The sequence below is a fragment of the Phasianus colchicus genome, chromosome 15 (assembly GCF_987193195.1).
Source record: "Phasianus colchicus chromosome 15, bPhaCol1.hap1.1, whole genome shotgun sequence".
NCBI lineage: Eukaryota > Metazoa > Chordata > Aves > Galliformes > Phasianidae > Phasianus > Phasianus colchicus.
Genome location: NC_143450.1, coordinates 3306673 through 3334321, shown reverse-complemented (window position 1 = coordinate 3334321; position 27649 = coordinate 3306673). Strand labels below are relative to the sequence as shown.

At 47.6% G+C, this 27649-nt stretch overlaps 1 protein-coding gene across 1 annotated transcript; it reads right to left on the bottom strand.

Moving 5' to 3' along the window:
* Nucleotides 1–153: 153 nt before the first annotated feature.
* ETF1 (eukaryotic translation termination factor 1) lies at nt 154–26088 on the bottom strand. Its single transcript, XM_031597998.2, has 11 exons — nt 25958–26088; nt 25705–25858; nt 12076–12251; nt 11189–11328; nt 7999–8137; nt 6991–7181; nt 6562–6691; nt 5684–5839; nt 5001–5065; nt 3681–3828; nt 154–2251 (listed from the first exon to the last, which is right to left on the bottom strand). The coding sequence occupies exons 2-11, from the start codon at nt 25788–25790 to the stop codon at nt 2169–2171; spliced, it is 1314 nt and encodes a 437-aa protein (XP_031453858.1). The 5' UTR covers nt 25791–25858; nt 25958–26088; the 3' UTR covers nt 154–2168.
* Nucleotides 26089–27649: the final 1561 nt, after the last annotated feature.

The following is a 27649-nucleotide window of genomic DNA, read 5'->3' as shown; positions in this document are numbered from 1 at the left end:
CAGCATGATGAGGAAACAAGATGTTCTCAAGCTCAGCTATGCAGCAGCCACCTTAAAGCTCACACATACAGATCTGAAGCCTTGCAGGCCACAGAACAGAGTAAAGCAGGCATTTCCTGGACTAAAGGAAATAAATCAGGAGTCCATACTATATTCTTAAATATGGTTTAATACTCTTCTCCATTTCTGTACATCACAACACCAAGATATCACTGCTTGGGATCTCTCTGCAGAGGCTATATAGTATGCGAAGGCTAGGATTTTTCACCCCCGTTTAACGTGTTTGTATGTGTAAGTGTAATACATATCAGTATATATTGATATACACATCAATATATAATGCAATATATATCACTGAAGAGAACACATTGATTAAAGAAATACAAAAATTTGGCATCATTTCCAAACTTAAATAGTAAAAATAAAAACTACAAAAAGGAGCTGCATACCCTAATGTATCATGTGAAACAACAAGCAGTATATTCAAAAATGTAAATTTACACCCAATTTTTCTGGTCTTGTCATGTCACATTAGACCCATTTACAATGGCAAAATCCAGAACATACCACTGTGAAGGCCGCAGGTGTGCTCAAAGCTGGGTTTGTGCACACCTATGGCAGACCCAGTCACACCTTCCGAGAGAGATTCCAGCTTTGATGTGAAAACAACAGCAAAGCCATCTGCCGGGTTATAAACCAGGGTTACAAGTTATATTGCTCACAATGACAGTAATTTTGGACCTCAAAGAACAGTGTGGCAGAAGTTTAAGACGAGCTCCTCCTCCATTCAAGTGAAACAGGATTAATGGAAAAAAAAAAAATAGGCAGGTATGCAACTATAGCAACAGAAGCTGCTTTTGACTGATGCATTCAGAGCGATCCCAGTGAAGAACAGAACTCCCAGGCACGAAGGTGTCAGAGTGCCCAGCAGGGAACCCAATAACCCCCAAAAGAAGCAAGACGTGCATCATCTTGCACCACTAACTTCATCCTCTGCCTGCAGGACCACCTGAAAAACCCTTAGCCATTCCTAACAGATCGAAACGCATCCTATATTGCAGGCATGACAAAAAAGCTTTTGAGTCTTGATGCAACCAGAAGTTTTAACCCGTTAAGGGCGCATTAGAGTTCAGCATCAGATTTACAGGACACTTGAGAGCCACAACAGAATTCCTTAGTGCTGAGAGATGGACACCTTGGTGGGTTGTGCTGAAGCTCATCAGCACCAAGTGGCCCAAATCACCAGCACTAAGGTTTCAGCCAAGCACTCAGATTACTGATTATTTCTGGAAATCACCCGCTTCCATTAAAGAACTGTGGGTTCGATCAAATTCACATAATCAAGGAAACCTTACGCAGTCCTAAAGCAAAAAAACAAAACAAAAATGACTGAGGAACAAAACAAAGTGTACCTTACTTCACTTAAATCATGTTTATTTTTGTCAACACTGAAAAAAAATCCTGAAGGCTGCACTGCTCAAATCCAATTAAGCCCAAAGACCTCAGCAGCATTTTCATTGCAATCAGTGAAGTGCATTTCCTAGTCTGTAAGAGCAGCGCTTCTGCAAATAGGCAAAAGCACGTTTGGCTGGTAAGCCTCCCCAAACCATCTGAATTTGCAAGCCACACCTCATAAAGCTAGCACAGGTAAGTGCTTTCTCATTCTTTTGAAGAGAATGAATGGCTCCAATTTCATTACATTTCTTCTGCAGTCTAAGCTGAGAATGCCATGTAAATGGGTCACGTTGCTGCAAAATGCAGCAATTGATTTCTCCAATCAAAGTAAAAAGAAACAAACCAGTAGGATCTTACTTCTATTAATTTTTGAAGGAAGAGGTTTACAGCAGTTAATGCATCATGAAGGTTAAAAAAATCATTTTCATAAAATACAAGAGCAACCAATTTCACCATCGAGTAAAAGTAAAAATTGGGATTCTTTTTAAATTAGTCCAAAGTGGCATATAGGAACTTAGTAATTTGCTGCTGTACTGACACTATGACAAATCAAAGTGTAGGGTTTTGCTTTTTTATATCCAATGCTTGTGGATCAAGTTCTGGAAATGTTCCAATTCTAAGGCAGGGATCTGTTGTGTTTTCCACCATGAGTTTGCTCCTTGGGTTGGATGCTGGAGGGGCGAGGCACGTTTTGCCGGACCCAGGTCGACTACCTAGTAGTCATCAAGGTCAAAAAATTCATCGTCTCCTCCTTGGTATTCCATTCCCTGGAAGTCCACTCGGTACCGCAAGATACCTGGTAAAAACAACACACTTTAGCTTCCTCCAAATTCAAAGAGCTAGGACAGCACTGACAAGTGTATTCCCTCTCTGTACATCAAGAGTTTCTCACCTGAATTTGCAGAAGCTAACTTTGTATTCACATTGCAAGATAGGTTCGGGCTGCTGGCTGGCTGACAGCAGACACTGCTATAGTGAAAATGGCACGTCCACGTGTCACAGCTCAACATAACATACTGCCAAAAGAAATACCTACCTGCCCGGCACAGACCAGTTTCCTTATGGCAAAGCTGGTCCACTTCCAGGAGAACTGTATCTCCAAGAAGCACCAAGAAGAAATAGGTCATATGCCCTAACAGGACTGCTTTGACTAAGGCCTAGCAGTTACATTCAGGGAGCAGCTGATGTTGAAGCAACTTTTACAGTGGAGTGTAAGCTGAACTCAGCAGCTATCTTCCTGGACTCTTCTTAACCTCCACACCAAGCCAGGTTTCTGGGATGCTTTTATCACTTTACCTACGTAAAGTCTATTTGAACTGCAAGAAATGAAGCCTGGTAGCAAACAGTATCCAACCATGCAAAGAGCCTGGATCTGACAAGACTAAAAAATTCCTACAATTATAAACCTTCAGAAGGTTAGAAGCCTGCTGTTTCATACACAGCCAAACTCCTCAAGCTTATTTCCTCTGAGTGTTGTTTTTCAGCCCCCAGAAATCCTTCTTTGCTCATGTCTATTTTAGCTAGACAAAGCATTCGGCATATCAACAAATAAGCAACGGATAGTCTGGGGGAGAACAAGGTGTGTGGCAGGTGTGTTTGTTCTGCTCTGCTACTATCTTTTGTCAGACTGAAGGCTTAACTACCTGCACCTCCAACAGACTACAAGCTAAGCTTGTTGGTGAGTTTAAGAGATGAACCGAGTGACTGTAGAACTTTTGATTCTCCACAGAGTTGGTCTAATAATACTTTCTCTTGAAAAGAAGCTTAAGACAGGAGGGCAAAATACAGATAAGTTTTGAGAGACAAGTAACATATTCATCTGCTTCAAAAATGAGACTTATGTTTGTCGCACACCATTTCTATGTAGTAGGGCATAGTATTCCACAAAGCAACTGTATGCTCCATACAGATGGAAGCAGTTCACAGCCCTTCTGAAATTCAGCAGCTGGAAAGAAGGACAACCCACTCCCTGTGCACTCTGAAGGACAAAACAATCTGAGGAAGAGCCTGAAAGTGACAGCTGCCTAACATGCACCATCATCTCATTGGATGTGGAATACATGCTGGAGATCCCTGCTGAACACAGGATTCCTTTCTTAAACTGGTGTAATGATTAGTAAGAGTAGGACTCATCTGCTTAGTTCTCCATTTGTGTTGGCACCAAATTATCAGATCACCCATTGCAAAAACCCAAAACACAGCAACATTTTTCTTCTGCAGTTTACCTCCGATTCCTCCAAATCCTTTGACAAATTGGGATCCTTCCTGTGATTTGTCTGTAACAATTTCCAATGTTGCTCCAAATTTCTTGTAGTTGTTTGCAAACCACTCCAGAAGGGGCATACTTTCTATCAGTTCGTGTTCTTGGCCAGTCTGTGTAGACATTTGGGGAGAAAAAAAAAAAACACGTTACAGTCACTGCATGTTAACTGCCAGTAACACTCGTGTTGCAAATTGTCTTTGCCTTCAACATCAGTGTCTTATGTGTCTTGTCTGTCTTCACAGACGCACCAGCCTTCGTGCTCTACAGGTCAGAGCAGCATGACATTTGCCATGGTCTCAGTGGTAGGCTCTGCTGGCACAAGCACAAGACTCCCGGTGCTAAGAGATTAAATATTGACAGCTCCTGTTTTGGGCTTCCATACCACGGAAGTCAGTGAGGAAGTGTTTATTCTTCCACTCAACTGTCACCTCATGCAGCACTTAATTTTCACTGTTTCTTTAGACTTACTTTGTACCCAGCAAACAGTTTATTGGCACTCATCTAACCAGGCACTGTTTACTCTGGGAAATACTGGTCTATGCAAATACAGAGGCAAAAAGCAGAGTGTTGTAAGTAGAAGGTCAAGTGATTATTGGCATAGAAACACTACATCACTTCAGATAATAACGTAAACCTTCTGCGCACAGAAGAAATTGGCAATTACCCCCAAAGGGAGAAAAAGTGGCTGGGAATGGCTGTGCTGACAGTCCTAATGCAAGACACAGATGACCACCATTTTTATAAGGGACAGACTTTTGCCCAGCTTGCACTACTATCAAACAATACAGACCCACCTTCTTGAGTTTTTCCAGCCTGTAAAGGCATGAAATGCATTGACAGTCAGTAACAGATACATATTACAGATTTATCAAGCAGCAAATACTCCCTTGCACTTGAATTCATCTAACAGTTTATAGTCTTTTTTTAATTTATATTGACTGAAGCAATGAGTAATATCTGGGACCTCAAACCACACGACACATAGCAGCTACCAAACTCCTCTGGTGGTCAAAGTTGATGGTGGTCAAAGACACTATCCTGCCTGTCACCTAACCTAATTTATACAGCCTCAGAACTAGCAGAAAGATTGGACAAACACAAAGCAGAATACAGGGATTACACTGAAGCTGAACTTGAGGAGCCACAGATCACCCTCCCCAGGTCTCCTCTGAGTGCATGAAAGGTCATCATGCTCACATGCTTATGACAAACTAAGTCACACATTCAGTCTGGCTTCACCAGTACACTGAGAATAAAACTACCACACGCAAAGCTAAAATACCTCTTTGTCTGTGAAGTGGGACTTATCCTTCTCTTGCTCTGGTGTCAAATACAGGATCTTCTCCTCTGAGAAGGAAGAAAAAAAATATTAGGTTAGATGAGACTATCAGAAGCAGGTTAAAATAAGTAGGAGACCGGAAGAGTCATCACAACACAGAGAGCTGACACTGCCTTCCATCCCAGCAGATGCTCTGTGGGAAGCTGAACGAGGCACACCAGTGTGTAGTGTCAAGAAACTGTACTACAAGGAAAAAAACCCGCCCAACAACCACAAAAAAGCAGCACACCACAAATAAAGGCAAGGATCATGCCACATGCATAAGGTTTCTGTACGATTTTTTTTTTTTTCAAATGGCCACAGAGCTCAAGTCAGACTCCCTTCTATGGTGCACTGGTATCAGTGCACTTATACTTACAATAGTGAAAGATAGACAATGGCATTGTTGTGACAAATTGTCACCCTAGCACTGCAATTCTTTTCTCCATAATGGAAGTTTGCTAGTTTCAGACTTGTCCTCTGGAATAGCAGGGAAACTGCAAGTTAGAGGTGGGCCTCCACAACATTCCCTTAACCCATTTCTTAAAATCTACTTGAGGATTTTCACCAGTGTGGTCTACCCAAGTAAGATGGCTTAGGTGTTAAACTCCTGTGGGACTGAAAGGTCCATGAGAAGCACCACCTACCCTCTGTGCCTTGGCAGTGCAGAACATATCTCATTATATCCAGATTTTCATAAACTATCAGTATTTCTACTGCTCCCATCTCCAAAGCTTTTAGTGTATCTTCAACCCCGAAGCAGTACTTCCCCGTGTCCTGACTGATTTCATCAAAGTATCGTCCTGCAGCCAAGATACAAAGAAATAGATTGTCATGAACAAAGATCACACCACATGGACTTTTAACAATGCAAGAAGAAACTGAGAACTGCAGAGCTGCTGTAGGAAAGCAAAGCGTACAACTGATCAGAGCATGCAACTCAGAAGATTCATCACCAGCTCTATCAAACCCTTTCCTGTCAGGAATCTTGATCCATCTGAAGGCTTAGCTTAGCTGAGGAACAATCAATTGGACTGATCCACCATCAGACACTACTTAATGTCATTCCCTTCAGTGTAAAGTAGCTATTGTTACTACTGCTCCCTTATACTTTCAAATCAGCAGCATCTGTCTGCTGACAGTCAGACAAGGCATCATTTCAACTGCCATCTCAAAAAACAAATCTTAATTCTTGCGCTGAAGATGCAAACAATCTGAGGAAACGTCTTCTTCCCTCCCATCCCAGTGTCACCAGAATGCCTGAAACCAAGCCAACTGCTGATGAAATGATAGACAGAAGGTCAGAGGAGCCCTGGTGGGGAAAACAGCAACAAAGCAAACACTTCTTGAAGAGCCATTAAATTGTGCAGTATTTAAGAAGGTGTCTAGAGAACAGAAAGCATCACTGCAAGCTGTGCTTTTCTCAATTCAGGAAGTGCATGCACTCAACCAGGCCTAAAACAAGACCAGAGTATTCAATGAAGTACATTTGGCTCAGGAAAACATTAAATATGCAGTCAGATACCTATTAGTTTTTTCTCTTGAATGAACTTCACATTGGAGAGGACCTCAGTTGACAATTCGATTGCTTGATTGAATCCATTTTCTCCTCCATAGGAAATGTCAACTAGTTTGAGCACTTTGGATTGCAACCGCTAAGCAAGAAAAAAAAAGAGGAGACAAAAAGCATTAGACAGCTTTACCATAATAGAGCTGCTTCGTAACACCTCAAGAATAAATAGCTGAGTCACATTGTGAATTTATTTTGTTCACTTGTAAGCAGAGGTAGTTCTGAGTCAGAGGGACCTCAGAAAGCTTTCAGAGTAAAAAGAGGGCAATCACTTAAGACACGAAGGTTACCTGTTTCTGGACATGCACCTTATGCTACTATAATACCACCACCTTACTACCAACAGCTTACACATTTGAGCATTACTCAGCGAAGGCCACTCACCTGATCAAACATGTCAGATTGACTCAATTCAGTTTTGAAGTCGGCCGATCCAGCTAGAACCAGACCAGCCACGTTCACCTTGTCACCAGAAATGAACAGCTGCACAGCCGTCTCTGCTACCTTCCTTACATAGTTGTGTCGTTTCTCCATTCTCAAACGAGCGAAACGCAAGGCAGACTGACCTCCTCTACCTTTACAAGAGAACAGATGTGAGGTAGCAATTTGGAAGACTTCTCACTTCAGGAAGGTTGTTAGTACATGGTCCCCACTGGGCCCTGAATAAGTAAAGCCAAGGGCAGATGCAGCCTTCAGAATGAGTCTGCCACAAGCTGAGCTAGGGGCATTCAGATGGAACAGAAAGCAAATGGAGTTATTTATTCACAAAAAGATTTTTCTCCATGCAGCTCACAGCAGGTTTATTTATTTCTTTTTAAGCACAGATCGTAACTCTATAGAGATGTTGCACATCTGCACACTCTACATCCTGTACTTTCAGTAAAAGCTATTTGCACTGCTTCACATCCGTCCTTGCTGACGCACTACTACCCAGTATTCTCTGCTACAGAAACATGTCCTTCTCTGTAGCTGTAGGGTAGGACAATAAGCCAACAGTAGCTAACAGACAATTCACTAAATTTGTTAGTGGCTTAGTGCAATACAGCATAAAATAATGGAACTAGAGTTGTGCTTGCTCCACTACGCCTCTGTGCTTCCTGCAAGGAACAGGTTTGTGCTTTTCATTGTTGCTTGAGATCCCAAATCAAGTAAGTAGCCAGATGCATCAAGAAATAACAAGTACCCCTTTAAGGAGATCAGCTGCACCTTACTGTGATTCATTAATTTTGACAGAAGGCTCAGACTAGAGGCTTTGCTGTCAAATTTCAAGGGAGCAAAGAACCGAGTTCAGCTGTACGCATCCAGGCTAAATTCCCTGCTTCTACCTTCACATCCCCTCTCAACACACTGGTATTCAGCTGTGAGCAGTTTAGAGATAAACAAGCACATTACCATGCTTCTTTGGAAGATCCACAGTGAATTTGTGCAGGACTTCTCTTGTGTTTCCTTGAAGAGTTCCAAAGAGTGCACCACTACCATCTATTACAATAAAGCCAAACTTGCTATCATCAGAAAGCAGCGCTGTAAGAGCCTGGAACAGAGAAGTGTTTTCACCATGAAGAACTGGTTTGCTGTGGATCCTGGTTCAAAATGACTGCCAGGCACAATATACCTCAATAAACTTCAGTTCAATACACAATTCTTAAGATTTTTACAAGTAAATCAGACAAAGGGTGGCAGATTCAGAAGCTGGGACTACCCCTGGTTACACCTCAAATGATGAAGGATATGGAAAGAAACTAATGCTTAAGCTCAATAATTATTTTCACAGCGTTACCAGCTCATCATATGTTGTCACATTCAAGTATAACAGTAAAACCTTAAAGAGCAGCACTGAAAAAGTGTTAGGTTAAAGGGATCCACAAGGCTGCATCACCTCTCCAGTTGGCAAAAGTGGAAGAGTAATTCTCCTGGCATTCCAGCCAGGAAAGCCAAGCCTGCTTAGTGAGCTGATTTGGCTATTAGTCAGCTCAGATTTATACTACATAGCACCAAGAAAGCTCCACTTCCAACCATCACAAGTACTGTTCTGCTGAACCTGTTGACTTACAGGAGTCCCAAAGACAGAACAGTGAGCTATCTAAAGAAGATATGACAAATTCAGCCTTACAAAGTAAAATTCATTCAACAGCAGCAATAACTGCCTTGTGAATAACTAGCTATAGAAAAGACAATCATAACTTTCTTTTGTTAGAAAAACAGTTATGGAGTAAGTTTCTTCTCTTTATGGAAGGGAACCAAATTCATCTTGTAAGGTCATTCACACTGACTGACAGTTGCACAGTACGAGGCTTCCAAGCTCCTACTGTCTGATTTCTTGCTTAGCCCTCATTCTGCTGGTGTGGCACACCTGTGGTTACCTCAACTCTTTTTTCAGTGGAATCTGTCACCTGCGGTTCCCTCTTAAGGCAGCCCAAGCTGGTAGGTGCAGCACAAACAATTCTATTTGTCCAATAAGAACAGAGTAAGAATCTTGTTTCTGATGTAATATTTAATTGCTGGCAGAAATACATTAGTCAGATGGAGAACTAGGAGAGTCCCAAATTGTTTTGTCACCAATTTAACAGTGAAAGAGTGATGGTGGTTTACTCCACTGGATCCCTAACTGCCTGCATGCCTGCCAGCCTGATTATTGGGCTGAACAGCAAGAATAAAAACTAGTCATCTTTATCCAAAATCCACACAACCAAGTTTACGGGTTTCAGGCTTAAAAGAAACAGACACTAAGGTTTAATGGAATCTTCCGGCCAAAGTAAATATTCTGTATTAATTCCTCAGCAGAGGGATGAATGAGATGAGGAAGTGGCATATTACATTGCAATCTATTTAACTGGGACAGAGCCAAGCAAATCGTGTGACTGGAATGAATGCTCCAGCCAAGATATCAAAATAAGTCAATGTAAATCCTAGCCTTCAGAAACACATTAGGCTTCATAGCCCTCTTGGGAAGTTACTTCAGTTTCACACAGGCAATAAGATGTCTAGAGAAAATCTTATCAGATATCCTTGCCAGACAGCAAATGACTATGATTCTGATGTTCTTGACTCCCTCTTAAAATATCCAATGATCAGCAATTCCCCCAGTTTCCTCTTCATTAGTTCTGTCAGCAATTCCACTACCAACCTATCAAGTACAAAAAAGGAATACATGCCTTTATCCCGTTCCTTCAGCCTGAGAAGTGTCCTTTTCCCACTTCAGCCTAACGTTGAAGATCAGGCCCTTTTTTCCCCACTTCTTGACATGTCCTCACTTCCCTCTGACATCTGTCTGTGTGCTCTGGCAGATATCCTGCCTCGAGTTCCAGCCACACGTCAAGAACCAGTAGGTTAAAAGCATGGCTCAATGACCAAACCCAACAATCACAGACAAATCTGAATTCCAATGTTAACATCATCTCACTGTTTGAGGTAGCAAGCAGTACGCTTTCACAGCTAAATTTGACTCTGCAGTGCAGACAATACCAGGTAAAAATAAGCACATGCTCAAATAAGACACAGGAGCGCAAAGAGCCACCACTAAAAGGTGCTGTTAGTAATCACGTCATCAGTAGTATCACTTACCAAAAATTCCTCTCAAGTTATTGGCACTCTCCTGCTGAGCAGTGCTACACACCAGCAAGAGTATTAACAGCTGCCTCCTGGGAACAGCCCATTGGGCAGCAGCTACTTTTTTGTATTGAATCAGTGCCCTGAAGCAGGAGCTGCAGCCAAGACCAAATTAATCCTTCTCCTGATAGGGCAGAAGCAGCCTATCACCATCCACCCACTGCCAACAACTGCAGGGACAAATATCTCCCCTGGCTTTCTGCCCCTGACTCTCGTTCTTGGGTTCAGACATCTATGGACACATGGGCTCAAGCTGAACTCGCAAGAGCTGTACCCTGTTGCACACCTCATAGGTCAAAGGTGTATCAGTTCACACATTATTTGTGGTGAATGTTATGGACATGAAGTACTCTCACCTACTAAAGACTGCCACTGCTAGAGCCAAAACAGATGCAGACGCAAACTGACCTCATGCAGTTAAAGCTACAAGAATCCACGTTAATTTTAATATGCCTCAAACCATTCATTTGACTAAGATAAGTAGATGCTGGATGAAAATAATCCCTCCTCACCCCCGATGCACATGCAGGTTTCCTCATCAGGGGTTTCAGGTAACACATCCATTATCAAGACTGGCAGCACTGAAGTTATCTTGGCATTACTTTAAGGCCTGGCTTGGAATAAGATCTATGGGTCTCTAAGGTTAAGAAAAAAAAGACTGTTTCCAATTACAGTGAAGAGCTAATGCCTGTGGGTTACACAAACTCAGCAGCTGCTTGCTGGGCCATAAAATCTATAAAAAAAGCTATAGCAGGAGGTGGACTCAGCTCTTCAACTCCTTTCAGCAAATATCACACATTTCTGCATATTAGCCAGTCACAAGACATTCAGTGCCTTCAGCAGTGGGACATCTTAATTAAAGCCAGCTGTTCTAAAAACCATGGACTCATGCACACCAAGGATTGTTTCAGTGAATCTGGCAAAGCACTAACGCCTTGACTACTGCAAAACCAGTGGACATTAGGAGTCTTCTTACCTCCGTGTGGAATTTGTTGTCACACAAATACAACGACGTATTGATTGGTTTGAATGGTTCAAAGTCAATGTTGACTTTCTTCTCTTTTCCTTCTTCTGTCACAATTGTTCCACAGTAAACAACCAGACCATTTGGAGGTACTACAAAGCATATAACACAATTTTAGATCACTATGAAAGAGCGCAAGACATAACCAATAAAAACTATCGGGCATTGAGACTTAAACCAGAATTGAATGTGAAGGCCCCAAGATTTTTTACCTACCATTTCCCCCACTTTATTCCCTCCCAGATCTCTACAATGGAAAACAAACTGATTTAGTGCACCAGTACTGAACTGAGAGCAGTAACCAGATGTTAACCTTATCTAACACTGAAGAGAAGAGCACAGCTTCAGGGACATGCACCTTATGTTAAACTTAGAAGCCTGCAAGCTTATAAAACCCAGAGAAAGAATGAATGCCCCCATAGGGCTTTCATGGTGCCCATACAGCAATTTCAAGACTGACCACCTCAGTGAAAACCGTTTGCCAGTGTAAGGACAGGACTGATGAACCCTTTTCTAGCACTTGTTTTTCTGCTCAGTGGAAAGTCACTAGTTCAGTGCAAACGAACTACAGTAGAACATCTCCTAAGGCTGACCAGGTTTACGAGTCAGCACTGCTTGGGACCAAACCATGAGCCCACTTATCAAAAACAAGGACCATCCTACTACTCATTTCCAAGGGCTACCCTTAAAGCAATCATCCAACATATCTGGAATACCAAAGCAAAACAGCGGCACAGGCTAACAGATCTGATTAGCAGAATTCTGCTTATGCATACAGGAACTTAAGACAGCTTCCAAGCAGGGGAAGTTTGCCAGCAGCCACAGACGCTAGAAGTTACCTTTGTTATAGAGTTTGAGTCTTTGCTGTACAGATGTAATGGCTCCCAGTACTGAAAGGCGATTCACTCGGGATTTAATGTTGGAGGCAGTGCCGAACTCATCCGCTAACATTTTTGCCACTCGTGATATCTGGTCTTTGGGGGGAATGATCAACGATATCATGCTGGTACCATTGCTGAAAAAGGAAAAAGACAACTTGTGAGCAGCCACCAAAGTACCATTGTGTATTCATACCACATTCCATGCCAGCAGTCGTTTCCCTCCCTCCTCCCGCGGTTTTCCCAGCCTCAAAGGATGCTTCAACCCACTGCAAACAGGATAGTTCATCTTCTGCTGGACAACAGTGAGAGAGAAAAGAAAATATAACAGGCTATTCAGAAGATTTGCCTCCAGAACCAAGAATTTGTGTTAGCCACTTATAGTCAAGTCCTCCAAAAGGTGCTTGTTTAACCTGGCATACAACTTGGGGAGAACAGAACATAACTCCAGCTGAGGACTGCTTGCAGTTATTTAAAACAATGCAGCCACATACTTTAAGGACATTTTTAAGCCCATTCCATTTGTTCTCAGACAGCTGGAGCACTAACCAGTCCAAGAGTTGCTTTAACACATTGTTCTCCTCAGATTAACACAAAAAAACTGAACTGGAAGGTCATTTTGTTGCAGTCGTTCTTTGCTACTTCCCTGCTAGCACTGTGCCTCCTAGGGAAGCCCTCTGCTTTAAATAAAAGTGTACTTAAGTACAGCACTGCTGGCTCAGAAGCACCAGCCTCAGGCACAGAGTCAGGAGATAAGACCCCACAAATCACAGAGCTGGCTTAAGCTAAATGAAAAAAAAAGATTGATATTCGTTTTTCCTACAGCTTTGGGACAGAACCTGCAGAGGTCTTATTTCCAAAAGCAGCACTGTGGTTCAATTCCACCCAAAGCCAAAATGAAAATGAGGGACATTCCTGTCTGTCTTCCAGTACGTACCTCTCATTTGCCATTGAAGTATCCCAGATGTCTGAAGTGCTGCTTCTGCACCATCTCAAATTTAACCCAGGCTTCATACTTCACATTTAGACTAATGTCATCAAAATCAAAAGCCTCACCATGTCCTGTAGCCTACTCAAGAGCAAAAGCTGCACTTATTCTGAACCGGATCACTGACAGCCAAAAAAAAAAAACCAAAAACCTTTTGCTCTTATGGACTTTTTTTTAAACATTAGGACAAGATGCTGTGATGCTCTAACACCGCCCCTGCCTGAAGTGTTTGGGCTACAAAGGCAGCAGGGAAGCACTTTAGGAAGCCTCACTTCATTAGCCTCTTTACAGAAGTTGTACAGCTCTCCTGAAGATCTTCAATTCAGGCCAAGTTGAATCAGACACTGGTAGGTCAAATAAGTCTCTGACCTTAAAGACAACTAATTGGGTTTAATATCCAAGATCCTCATACACACTAATCAAGAAAGTCGTAAAGAGACACTCGCATGCATTATTCCCAGAAGGAGCTCTGTGCCTGCCTGACAGCTATCGCAGACTTCCAGGTCATGCCAGCCAAGAATACTGCATGTACCACTCAATTAAAGCAGCTCACTCCCTGGTGGATGGCACACGCTTTGGGGACACGTAATGGCCTCCCTCTCCCAGCAGGCTCCTTTGAGCGAGACCTATCAGAAGGAAAGTGGCTCTTCCCAACTTTTCTCAAAGTAACACTACTGAAGCGAGCTCACCGTTCGTTTCTTCCTCTGAAGGCAGAGATTCACTGCTTCCCAGAGATGAGGGAGCTCAGCAGAGCACACCTAGCTGGCTGCGTGACCTGAGGGCGTTCCTGGCAGCATGAGACACAGGACCAACGTGGCCCTTGGCTCTCCTGATAGGAACAGACCGCAGTGCAACCTTTTTTCTGTAGAAGGTACCACACAGGGAACAAGCAGATAGCGAGGTACAGGAGCTTGGTGGAAATAGCGAGGAGGAAGGCCAGTTGTGCCTTCTTCCTTGAGGAGGAGTTTTAGACAACTTGTTCTCTCTCATTTATAAGTCTCGTTTATGCTTTGCACAGTAATCCATGTGATGCAACCCTGTGCTATACTCCAGCACAGATTTATATCCAAAAGCACCTTCCATCACCAACTTCAAGTGCAGTTCTCAGGTATGACATGCCTTCATCACTATTTACTCAGCCAAAGCTATTCCAGGCAGTGACTGTTGCAGTGCCCAGCAGAGCAGTGGGTGCTCAGCTCCCAGTGCTGCCACCCACATCCCCACACCCTGAGGGGCATCCCCAGCTGGCACACACCACTGCTGAGCACAGCCAGCCCACCCAGCTCATTAGGCAGCCAGCTAATTTGCTGTAACAGCACCCACTGCTGCCTGCTCATCTCCCTCTTCTTTACATGAGGGCATGGTTGAGGTCTGATCCCTAATTGAGAGCAGGTCCCTGTCAAACTGGACCAACTGGACATCAGCTGAAGGTGATGAAGATGGCTGCAGAGCTGCCTCACGCAGCCCAGAGACCACGTTCACCTGCCACAGAAATGGCTTTCCTCCTCCAAAGCAAGCTTGTACCAGCACATGACCTTCCTGCAGGATGGCCAGGTCTGAAAACCCACAGCTCCACCTATTAAAAGTGCCTCAGAGAAAAAATGCAGCAAAGAAATTCTAAGAAAACAGCAGTTCAAAAACGCTTGGGGGATGGAAGTACTCTGCATCTCTGCATAGCGATACAGCCTCCGAGTTTCCTATTGGTCTTTGCAGCCAGTGCCTCAGCAAGACGACAGGTACTTCTGTACCTCCCATGCCTCATCCTCCTCCACAGCTGCTGAAGGAGTTTGAGTACATTTGCCTGCAGGAACACTGTATGGAAATCGTGCTGGTGCAGCCTCTGTGAACAGCACTCTCTGAAACCAACAGGCATTGCTACTCAGGAGCACATGGGTCATTTGTGCCTGGCAGGCTGCTGCCAACTGCGATTCCTGCAGCAAGCACAGTGCCAGGCAGAACTTCATTACTGAGCTGTTAGAGGGAACAATTAAATAATCAATCTGGATTAAGGGAAGCACTCACTCACAGCTGGGGATCAAACACATAGTGAGTTGAGTTCTCCCCACATCACCCCCACAGCTCTCCCCCAAGGAGGGACCCAGGGCATCACCCATAACAATCTGCTCAGCACAGTCAAGAGGTTCTCCCCCATGGTTCCAGTGCACCCAAGACAAATTCTGCTCAATCAGCTGGAAGCTAATGCTTGCAGACTGAACCGCGCCAGGAAGTTTTAAGCAGCTACAGACAGTGGCTGTCTCTATTCCGGGCTCAGAGTGCCAGCACAGCAGCCAAATAGCTGCCACTGCAACGTAAGGATGTGCACCAAGATCCAAAATGCTGAGATGTTTGCTTTGCAAGAAACTGGCATCCTCGTCTGCAGGACAGCACAAAATGTGCCACTGCTCATAGAACTACAGAGGAGAAAACAATTGGAAGCAATGAGGGCACCTGCAAAGAAACTGGGCGGGTGGGGGCAATTAAGTGCCAACCTCTGGAAAAGTGGAAACACTTCACTGCTGGGTGCTATGGTTACTAAACACACCGTGCCAGCCCTGCCAGTAATTGGCAATTAGCTCAGATTTAGTGTGGCCTGGAGATACTGGGTATCTCCAGCACAGATCCAGGCTCTGAATTTACTCCCACCACCCCAGAGAACCTCCAACTTCACTCCTAAAATCCACCAGAGCTGTGTGGGAGAGGGAGCTACAAACACCAGCATTTCATCACAGCAAGCAGCAGTGTGTGCAGTGTGAATCCTGGCCTTGTCCAGAGCTGAAGGGACAAGTTCTGCTGGTGCTCCTGCAAATGGGTACCTCGGCATCCAGGTTTTTACTGCAAGATCTTCCTGCACTTCCTAGAAGGCACTGTCCCACAGATCTCACTGTGCCTTACGACAGCTGTGGGATACAGATCTAATCAGGACACGTTGGGCTCTTCAGAAGCAAAGCGGGGACTTCAGACAGTGCTTCACCCAGCTGGACAGCCATACTGAGCCCTCAGCCAAGACTGGCATCAGGAGTGGTGCTCTGTGTCTGGACTTCTTAGTTTAACATGAAGAAATCACCCTAAGAGAAAGCAAGTGCACACAGCAAGCAGTGCATTACATTTGAAACAAACTCCCAAATCCATCCCATGGATTGGTGTTGTTACAGCTGAGCCTCCTGTTCTGGTCAGCCATCTCCATCTTCAGGAGTTCAGTTTTGCTGCTCAGAACATACAGCTGAGCAGGTCTCCAGACCTCCAGCTGACAGCAGATACAGGCCCAGTGGCTTCCCAAAGATCTCCCACAGCATTACCTCAAAGAAATGGCCACCTGGAAGGCCACATGCCATGTGAAGCACCAATGCAGCAGCACCAACTGCTGTCCCCTCGGCTCAGCTGTCCCCTCCTCTCCTCCCGAGGAGCAGCCAGCCTGCTGGGACATGGGACAGCCATGCAGTATAAATAGCAGCTCCTGGCCCATCCTGTGGCATCAGAGACTTGACCAACAACAGCTGAGCTGTGCTTCTTCCACAATGAAGCAGTTTACACTAATAGCGCACTGTGTAACATGGAGACACAGAGGCAAGGGAGGTCAGCCATTCTCTGTGACTCAAGACGAGCTTATTTTTACATGGCACCAGCTTACAAGTGCCTTGCTTTTCTTGGAAACCAAGGGTGCAGCACAAGGCCTACATGCAACCACCAGAGCCCGGCAGGAGTGCGAAGCAGCTTTCAGATAATCTGCCCTTACCCACAGGGTACAGCTAGGAGGCTTACTGTAACTGCTGCCACATGATGCTTCAAGTGCTGTTACCTACCCAAGGTCTGTCTTCAGCCTGTGTCCAGCCCAGAGGACTACAGATTACTGGGTAGCTCATGCTGCATGCACAGCCAGAACTACAAACAGACCCCTTCCATCAGCAGCACATCCATGGCTAGCTGCAAGATGGGTGCCAGGAATACCCACACAAACCCAGGTAGAGCTTACCGCATCCAGGCGCACAGCACAGGTCCAAGAGCATTACTTCCATAGGACTATGACTGCAGTGAAGGGCTGTGTTGACAGAGCACAGTCCCATGCAAGCAGCAATGTAAAGGAACAGCTGAGGACTTTTTTGGATCCTGTATCTGAGCAGAGATGTTGAATGAAAGGCTATAAAAAGCAAGTGTCCTTTGATACAAGCAAGTATGAAATTGCTGGTTTAGACTCACACACAGAACACAGGCCACTAGACACTCCCTATTCATATAAGTCTGGGTGTAACAGCACTGACCTTGCCTAAGGGAAATTCTATGAGTACGCTCTCACAGCTCATGAATTATGGCTGGGAAGTGCATAAACAGGTCTTAGATGTGCCCTTTAAAGACTTTATGTCTTTTAACAACACAGACTCCTTCAAATAGGAAGTGGCATAAGTTCACTTGAAATGCCAAACCCACACAGATGACTGCAGATGCAAAAGCAATTGCAACTTTTCCTAGAAATCCTGTGAGCCTATGAAGAAAGAGCCAGGCACCCCTTTAGTGCTTCAGAGACAAAGTCATCTTTGGCAGCTTACCCAAAGCCTGCACTGCCTGAGCTTCAGAACTGCGGTCCAATGCGTCAATACTAACACAGGCAGCACACTGCAACCTAATTGCTGTTGGGATGCAACAGCTTTGTGAGATGTTTCTACCAGAAACAAAGGGAATCCCACTCTGTTCAGAAGATGGTCTCAAAGCATAGCTCAGATGCACAGCTATCTATACACAGTCCACACCACCACTTAGTGGACAGTGGGAATTACCATTACCCCCTTTAGCTTAAGGTAAAGAAGAGCTGAAAGCCATGCTGTGGACGGCACTTTTCATTGCAGTGTTTCAGTAAGAACATTACAGCTCCCACCTCAAAGGCACTGTATTTCACCACTACGTACACCACCATTCTGGATAACCTACCAAAAAGCAACACTAGTCCAAAGTGATCCTCAGAGGTTCCCAGGTCTATCAAAGAAGGATACAAAGACCTGGAAGAGAAATTCTCAAGCAAACGTATGTTGGAAAGGATCTCCCTTGACCTGGTATCATCTCAGAAGCAGAGAAAAAGCAGAAGATAAGGAAGAGAGCAGGCACAGGAGAAGGATCACAGAGCTGGGAGACCAAGCCATTCCTTCCTCAAGAGTACTTTTCAGCATAAGCTTTAACTGGAGAAAGGGAAGCCCCTCAAGTCAAGGAAGCCAACTGGTTAATTCCCCAGACAGCTTTGGAGTGCCACCTCTGCCCTAGACAGACAGACACCACCTAGCTGCACAGCACAAGGCCGTGCAGTTATTGTACGTCAGTCCACACAGCACCAAGCTCTCATGCTGTAACCTTGACCCAGAGCTCTAGACAGGAATCTTCTATCCCATCTGCCAGAAGGTCCCGTGTTACAGGAAGATGATATACAAAGCATTCTGTGTAACCAGAAACAGCTTCGAGGCAGGCATTAAGAGTGCCTGAGGAGATATTCTGTCCTCTTACCCTAACCCACTGACCCTCTCAAAGCGGAAGTGAGGAAAAGCCCCCAGGTGCCACACGAGCTGAGCGCAGGCTATGGAGCTCAGCACCATGCCAGCACCCAGGACACAGAAAGTGAACCCACCTTCCTCGGTACACTGCTGCTCCAGCAGCAGGGGAGAGCTTCCCACAGGGAGGCAGCAGACGGCTGCTTCTGCCCAAGAGCAGAGGCAAGGCTACAAGCACATCTCAAGGGTCGGTAAGGTTGTGCAGTCCCCCCAGCAGCCAGTGGACTGCTGCCAGCATCTGCCTCCTGAGCTCAGTATGCACCGCTCCCCAGGGACAGAAGGGCAGCGACAGAAGAACTGGGTCACCGACTTCTTCCCCACGCAGCAGAGGACTTGGCCAGGTATCACTTGTCTGAAGGTAGCAGGTAACTGAGTCCTTGCCTACTGGCCCAGCGCACGCCGCTGTTAGAGCTCAGCATAAGCAGCCCCCTGGCTCAGAGCTGGTGACCTCCTGCTCCAAGATCTTCCCTTCCTCAGCTGGAAGCAGTTCCTGCACCAGGCCACTGCTCTGGCAACAGGGTGGGTCCCACATCGGTCCTGGGGCTCCAGGAGGAAACCCAGCCTTCACCCCACACCACTGGGGCATGTTGGATTGGCACCAGTGGAAACTGAGTGCCCCATGGAGAAGGTGAATCAATGCCACACTGAAATCCTTGGATCAAAGGCAACACATGACAAAAAGATAATTGCATAGCCACATTTTGAATAGGCCTTACTGGCTGCATCTGACCTAATGCAGAAAGCCTGGACTTCCAATTACTGGTAAGTGGAACAGACATTTCTGCACTTCAGACACTTGTGACTCACTGGCAGGCTTGGTTTTGCCACAGCTCCCCTGCTCTCCCTCCTCACACTCCAATTATTAATGCTCCAAGTTTTAAAGACTTGTTGCATTATGCTAATGGGCCAGTTGGGTACAAGATGTACACTGAGGGACTGAAGCACAAATCCAGATTTGCTCGTTAAGATGTTAATGCCTCAGAGCTGCATGGGAATATGGAGCCAACAGGGGAAAAAAGAACAGTTGCCACAGAGCCAAAAAAGACTGTCCTCTTTTGAGGTGCTCATTCCCATCTCCTACCACGTCATTTCTCTTCAGCAGTCAGGGTCTCATTCATTAGCTCTCTGTGAATGATGATCTGTGCATGAATCATGCTGTTCAGCAATGATTCACGTGGTTGTAAAGGAGGGTATCGGGCTACCAAACTACCAAAGGCTATAAAACACCAATTGCAGCTTGTCTGACACGTAACAGTTCTCCCAGAGCAGGTAATTTTCTGCCACCTGCTAGAATGTATTCTCAAAACAGCACTTAATTGTTGCTATAATTCAAAAGGAACAGGCAGAGCAGGCAGGTGAGAAAGCCCAGGAAGTGTTTTACAACAGTGACACACAGACTGGGCGTCAGCAGCCCTTCTGCCATAGGGGCTGCCCTCCTGTCTGGCACAGACCACCTATCATTAACACTCTGCTCCAGACAACCCCAAGCTCTGAAGGGACCCTGCCTTCCTACTGAGCCCCATCAGCCCTGCTTGCACAGTGTTTACACAGCTTGTCCCCAGCACAGGCAGACCTCAGCATGTGCAAGACCTGCCACACAGCCCTGTTATCCCCCTGCCATGGGCTATTTCCACATCAGCCTCTGCAAACGCTTCCTCCTTGCACTATCAAGAGCAAAAGGCAGTGTTAATATTCTAACTTTCCTCTCTAGCAGAAACATGCCCTTCTTTGGAAAAGACCCTGAAGACAACCAGACTGAGAAAGCACTTTTTCAAGGAAACACTTCAGCTCAGATATGAACTTAAATCATAACCTCTTCCCTAAACACTCCGTGCTTTAACGATAGCTCATAAAGCCCAAGCAGAGAACTTGCTATCAGCAAAGATAAACCCTGTGTGCCACACCACCTACCCAGTCCTTTCCTCACATACCCCTCTCCCATTCCCCACCCAAGTGAAAGCTGCTAGAAACACCTGCACACTGCAGCAGTCTGCTGTGCAGAGATCTCCAGGGTTATTCTATAGCAGGCACTAACCTGACACACCAGCACTGCAGCCCAGCTAATGCAACACAAGTTGGCGAGCCAAGGAGTATCCTGCACAGTGCTGCCCCTCACAGGTCCCCAGCTGAGCCAGGCCAAGGTCTCTGCCATACTCCATGTCCTAAGGTGAAAGCCTTAACTCTGCAGAAATAGATTCAGTATCAAGAGTTAAACTGTCTTCCAGAACACAAACCCTGGCACAGCCACAATGACAAATGGATCCCCACTGAGATGGGAGGGGAAATGGTTCACTGCCATCCTGGGAGCAGGGGAGGGAGCCTCTGAGCCCATGCATCTCAGGCAGCATGGCCAGAAATCATTCATAGCAATGCAAGATCAAGATAAATCCTCCACCCGGTGCATGGCATCCTTTAAGGACTAGACAGCCAGGCTGGTGCCATCATACATGGTACCACCATAGCTGGGCACAATGGTACTGGTACAGCAGGAACCAGTAAATCACCTGTAATATCACGCAGGATAGCAATTCACACTGAAGTTAGAACCAACTGTTCTAGCACATTCAATAACTGTTCCAGCACAGTACAACAGAGCTGTCAAGTGCGACAAACGCTACCAGAACTGACTGAATATTTGCACTGCTTAATTCAGGAGAGAAACACAGCTCACCAGCATGGACCAATATAACTGGCAGCCCCAAGCTTCCCCAGAGTTTATTCCAAAGAAATCAGGAGCAATGCAAACCAGCACAGGACACCTACTTGAAACAGACCCTGGCTATTCTCCGAGTGCATTCACAGCAGCACTTACAGCTCCAGCATCCCCTCACAAGTTTGCAGGCTTTGAGGTCACCTCTGGCAAGGCCCACTGTGCTAACAGCAGAACAGACCACAACTTCTCTTGCTCTCCAGAGCTACTGGGTTATCCTAACAGGTCTCAGCCCTGTCAACCTGCCTGGTCACAAAAGCGACACCAGCACAAGGTGCAAAGATGCACAGCCCACCACCCACCTCCACCCAAGCTGATTCCCATCACTTGCTCATGGCTAGGAAGCAGAAGCAGTCCAAAGCCAATTCCAAAGGTGGGCCCTTTCAGCAGGACCAGCAAGGCTCCAGATGGACTGATGGAAAGCCCAGCTGCTACCGCAGCTTTCTGCAACACGCACTGGGCAGACTGTTCCTCTGCAAGCTACAGGTCATCTTGCAGAATGAGTATACATTTCATTTTGCAGGAATTCCTGTACATTTTCACACCTCTCTTTACCGGTTGGTTTTTTATTTGTCTCCCATTTGGTTTCTCCCATATAGCAGATGGAAGTTTCACCTCGACAAAATCCAAACCCTAGTGAGAAACAGCCTCATTTCACTTCCCCATGGCTCCAGAGACACCACGATTGCCCTCTTCTCTTGCTGTTTCTCCTGCTTTAATGCACTCCTTTCAGTTATAACTGGAATAAATTACTTGTTCAGGCCTAGTTTTTCAGTTTGCTCAGAAAGCCCGCATATGCCCTGTTAGTTCACCTTCCAAAACACTCAGTTTGGAGACACATTCTGATCCCCAACCTCCACCCACTGTTTGTCAGCCGCAGTTGTGCTGGCAGGCAGAGCTGCCAAGAACACCTTTCTGCTCTGTTCTGCCTCCTGTTTCAGCAGGGCAGGGTGGCAAGTACAGGGTCCAGTCTTTAAGCACAAGGCAGGAGAGATGTCTCGTAGGAGCAGGTTCCTGAAGGTTTTACCATTATAACACAGCCTGACAATTTGCAGCAGCACCCACTGTGCTCTTATTCCAGGTCAGAAAACCCATCTGCCCAGCAGAGAACTGTTTGCAGGAAAAGAGCCCTTGTTACTAAGACTTGGAGAAGTTTTTCAAACACTATTCAAGTGTGACATCTCAGGCCTAAGCCTGCAAGGAGACTGCTAGTTGTTGCTGATACTTGATTCTGCCAAGCATTTACAGCTTACATGAGCAGAAAAATTGAACTCAGTCCTGCTAACCATTCTGAACCATGGAAGAACAAAGAGCGATTGTCAGTTTAATACTGACACTGGAAAACTGCATGAAGCAATAACAGAAAAGCCCTGAGACACGGGATAAGGAAAAACACAGTGGCTAATACCACTTCTGCTCAAGCTGCTGCAACAACCAAGTGCAGAAACAGCTGCAGCTACTGGGGGGGCACAGTCTTTCAGTGTGACTGTGTGTTACACAAACCAACTGTGGACTGCTGACTGCTCAGAAAGCAGAATGCTTTTGTAAGGGAGAAGCTGAGATGCTTGATGAGAATCTGAGCAGCTCAAGCTACCAGAGTGAAGGGCTAGACTTCTCACAAGGGCATAACTTGCTCATCATTGGCCTTTCACTCTCATCTACTCCTGGCTGGAATGGGGCTTGAAGCACAGAACTCAAGCCCCACTTGCCCTCTCTCACACACAATCCGCAGACACCAGCTACTCCCTTTCTCTTATCACCATATCAGAAAGACCAATTCATTAACTTTGTACAGGGGCAGACAGCTTGCAGCTCTGTTTTGGAGGAGCATGCAGAGACAACAGATACTTCTGTTTTCAGAAACGAGATACCAAATGTATCACCTATTCCCTGCAAGCAGAGAGAGGGTTTGGGGGTAGGTTTGGAGGGGTGTTGGTTTTTATGTTTGTTTTTGCCAGGCTCTTGCTAACCAGAGATCATTGATAACACCAGCTCTCCAGAGAAGAGCAGAGCTTGAAAAAAATAACAGGACATTCTTGCTAGGATGCTACCTTAACATTCAAGCAGCAGCTTTCCCCTCACTGCCCTCCAGCTGATGAGCTTCTGGTAAAGCTGAAGCTCTAATCTTCTCGCCTCATTTTCTGGCCACACACTGCCACTTACCTCAATTATCCCAGGCATGATAAAAGCATTTCCTTGTTCTTGTGCTTCCTTAACATTCTGGTAGAACTCCACACATTTTATCAAGACTTTATAGAAACAGCTGGAAAACAGCAGAAGTGCCCAGCTGCCACCCACAGCCTGAATGCCCAGCTCCAGCTTTCTCTATTTCCCGTCCCTTTGATCCACTGCAGGAACAAGCAGTGCATGAAACTGGGACACAGCTGCTGGGTCACTATTAGGAAGGAGTACATGAGTAAGGGAAGGTGGAGAAACCAAGGAGTCCTGGCTTCCACATCATTCTACTTAAAGGCTTTGCCCCCTAACCCACCCTAGAACAGGTCTTCCTACTTGGCAGGAAGAGGAAGTGACTCTCCCAAAGGCAGGAAAAGCCTGTTTCGCTGGCTCACACCTCTTGTGCCAGCGAGCCTAATGCTTCTAGTAGGAGCTACAGCATCTCTTCCCCTTACTGGACCCAAAGAGAGAAGGATAATTTTAGCTGGGACTCCCTGGAAGCAGAACATGCATTTACATGTAACCAGCATAATCCTGCTTACAGCAAGGACTGCTAGCATCAGCAGCCTTTGCCAGGTGGTTTAGCAGCTAGCACAGGTTACGTGAAGGAACAAGAGTATCACAACATCTAATAGATATGCTGGACTAGACGGCTCACCTAAAACCCCTACATGCATTTTACTGCACTTATAGCATCTTGAACATGAAGAGGAAACACAGATGGGTGGGGGAGGACAGCTGGGCAGCTGCCCCAGACTCAGGGGATCACCCACTCCAAACTGCCCCTCCCACCTCACCTTTTCCAGGAGTTCTCAATTCTAACCTTGGCCTCTTCAAGATCCATCTATTCCCAACAATGAGTAAACCAAGAACTATTGTTCAATGCAGACATGCTTTTGCTTGCAGTTAGAATTAGAAAGATAACACTTTCCAGACACAGCCCAGCCTCCCTCAGCACTATACAAGGAGCAGAAGGGTCTTCACAAACTGCAGCAGGTGCCTGTAGCTGCCTGAGTCCTTCCAGCTTCAGGGCAAGAGCTGTCCTCAGTCTCCCGTGCTCGCTGGGATGCCCCTGCCAGCACAACACATGCTGTCAACAATGCATGAAGACACAGCTGAGTGATCAGCTCAGGCAGCCAAAGACGACTCTGGAGGAGACAAGGACAGCCCCAGCTCCACATTCTCTTCTCCCACACCCCAACCCTTACATGGCTACATCACAAGTCAGATTAAAAATACAAACTAATGGAGATCTGGCTCAGGTTCTCCACCCCTTTCCCTCTTCTCTCAGTTAGCTTCCAGCTGAATGGTTCCCCAGCCCACTCCACCAGCACTAAGAGTTGGGCATCTTGGCCTGGAGCCGCTCAAAGGGAGGCACCACTGGGAAGGGTGCCCTGAGCAGGATGGCAGCAGTGCCCCCATTGGCTTAACACCATTTCAGAGCAGCCTATGAAACTGCAGCCGTAAGGGTAGCTAAGGAATTGCCCTTCATTTTTACTTTACTGAAGCACATACCTTTCTCGCTTTTTTACAGCTCTGATGCCTACATTTCCTGCAATAACTGAAGTCCAAGCAATTCCTGACCCGTACACAGAGCCACTGCCCACTGCCCCACACAGACAGGCCCATGCCCTCTCTGACACGGGGCACACCGCGGGAACAGCCAGCACTTTTACTTCTAGGGAAAGAACGGCATTAAAGCGCAACGCCAACTTGTAGGATGGCACAGCCTTCACACTCAGCCTCTTGGAAAAGCTTACTTCGCGGGAAAAGGAGCAAAGGACTTCCACGAGGAAAGAGAAGGAGGAGCGAAAAGACCGGCAAAGCGTAGGCGAGAGGAGAGGACCAACAAAGAGGGCTGCCCGCCCTGCGGGGCCACGGGGCTCTTCCGCCGCGCCCGGGCCCAGCTCTCCCGGCAGCGGCAGCAGCACAGGGCGGCCGCGCTGCGGGGCCTCTCCTCCCTCCCTCCGCCCGGCCACCTGCCGGCAGCGCTGCCGGGGCCGGAGGGCACGGTGAGGCCCGGCGAGGCCCGGCTCCCCGCGGAACGCCGCCCGCTCCCCGCCCCACGCGCTCCCGGTCCGGCCGTTCCCTCCCGCCCCGCGGTTACTCTCGTCCACGGCCCCACCGCCCGGCAGCGGAGCTGAGGGCCCAGCCCCGCCTCCCGCCGCCCCCCGGACCCCGCCGCTCACCCGCGGGCCGCCTCCAGGCTCTTGATGAGCTTCTTGATCTTCCAGATCTCCACGTTGCGGTCGGCAGCGCTGGGATCGTCCGCCATCTTCTCCCTCCTCCTCCTCCTCCTCCTCCTCCTCCTCCTCCTCCTCCTCCTCCTCCGGCTGCGGCGGCCTGCAGCGGCGCGGCGGCACACACGCACAGCGGTTAGCCCCGGCTCGGCCCCACCCGGTCCCGCCGCCCCGCCCGGCCCGGGCCCCGCCGCGCCCTCACCTCAGGCCCGCTCCCCCCCGGCGGCGCGCGGCTGGCGGCGGCGCTGACGTCGGACACCGGCTGCTCGCGCTCCCCCTCGCCGCGCTGCATGTGTTGCAATCGGCTCACATGGGGCCTGTGACATCACTTCCGGGGGACCGGGGCGGGGGGCGCCAGCCCGCCCACCCCTCCCGCGCGGGAGCGGGGCGCGTCGCTATTGGCCGACGGGCCGCGCGGGGGGTTATGGGACGCGTAGTTCGCGGACCTTCCCGGCGAGGCGGGGCGTGCTCAGCGGCGGTCTCGCGAGAACGGCGGGGTCGACCGCGGGCGCTCTTAAAGGGGCCGCGCCGGGAGGGAGCGGCGTGGCACGGCGTGGCACGGCGTGGCACGGCGTGGGGCGCTGCGGTTCCACGCGGACGACAGCGGCGGCCGTCGGAGCCGGGGCCCATAGGGAAGGCGCTGCGTTACCCCTCGGGAGCGTGCCGGCTTGGAAGGGATCACCGCGTCCCAGCCGGCTCCGACGGGAGCGCCCAGCCCGGTGTGGAGCAGCGCCCGAGGCTCGTTCCGCTCCGGGCCGCGCGCACCGCCCTGTCGCGGAGCTCCGCCACCAACCCGATCCCACAGCGCAGCTCACGGCACTGAGCGCTGCCGTCCCCCGGCTGCGGGGAGCAAAGGCTGCCCAGACGCCCTCCCCACCCCCCGAGAACCAGTAAATCCTACTGCCGTACGCAGACCAACAGGCCACGCGGACCTGCGGCGCCGGCACCGCGCACATCTGTGTGCGCTGACAGCGGGGGGAGCAGCGAAGCCCTCAGCCCACGGGCTGCTGCGGCTCCTGCCGCCCTGCCAGCTGTTCTCAGCACAGCACGCATCGCCTGCTTTAACTTTGCTTTCCCCAGTTCAACAATTCAAGCTCCTAGAGGACGCTAAGAACGTTAAAAAATAAAGAACGTAAACGAGAGGTGTGTTTAAGCTGTGACAAGGAGAATTCATTCAAGAAGGCCAGTTCTGCTCGATGATTCAGGAGCATGGAGGCTGTAAGATGCTGACCTGCTGCCTTTGCCCTGGTGGCACCACAGGCTCAGAACTGAAGTAAGAGCTTATGAGCAGCAGCAGGGCTGTCATCACAGAATGGCCTGGGTTGAAAAGGACCACACTGCTCATCCAGCTCCAACCCCCTGCTATGTGCAGGTCGCCAACCAGCAGACCAGGCTGCCCAGAGCCACATCCAGCCTGGCCTTGAGTGCCTGCAGGGATGGAGCATCCACAACTCCTTGTCCTGGGCTGCCCTGCCTTTGCAGCAGGATTTTCACACACGTAAGCTGACTGCCCACCTCAGTGGGCACAGCACAGCCACCCTAGCCCATCTCCCTCAAAGCACAGCACACTGCAGCCTGGGCACGTAACATCACCTCTCCTCTTCCCCCAGCTGCACCAAGCTCCTCCCTCACCTTCTTTTAAGGCAAACTAAAATGCTCTTAAGATCCTTCTCACTTCACAGTCAGCTACTCACTACTCTTTGAAGTGGCAACAAGAGAGAAGCTTCACCGAGCTCGATCAGTGTCCATTTTGGAGTGGAAGTTATTTCCAGGCTTTCTTGTTAGGACTGCTGGGAGATCAGTGTCTGAAGTAAACAGTCTTGATCCCTAGCAGTCCACAGCTGAAAGGAAAAGGAGGCTTACTTTATCAGTACTTACAGCCTTCTCTAATAGC

Excerpts from the sequence above, each read along its gene's own strand:
- ETF1 (XM_031597998.2), bottom strand. The coding sequence starts at position 25,790 with ATGGCGGACGATCCCAGCGCTGCCGACCGCAACGTGGAGATCTGGAAG. Across the intron at positions 8,138-11,188 it reads ACAACAAATTCCACACGGAG|GCTCTTACAGCGCTGCTTTC; the intron begins GTAAGAAGACTC and ends TCTCTGTTCCAG. Across the intron at positions 7,182-7,998 it reads GGATCTTCCAAAGAAGCATG|GTAGAGGAGGTCAGTCTGCC; the intron begins GTAATGTGCTTG and ends TCTCTTGTAAAG.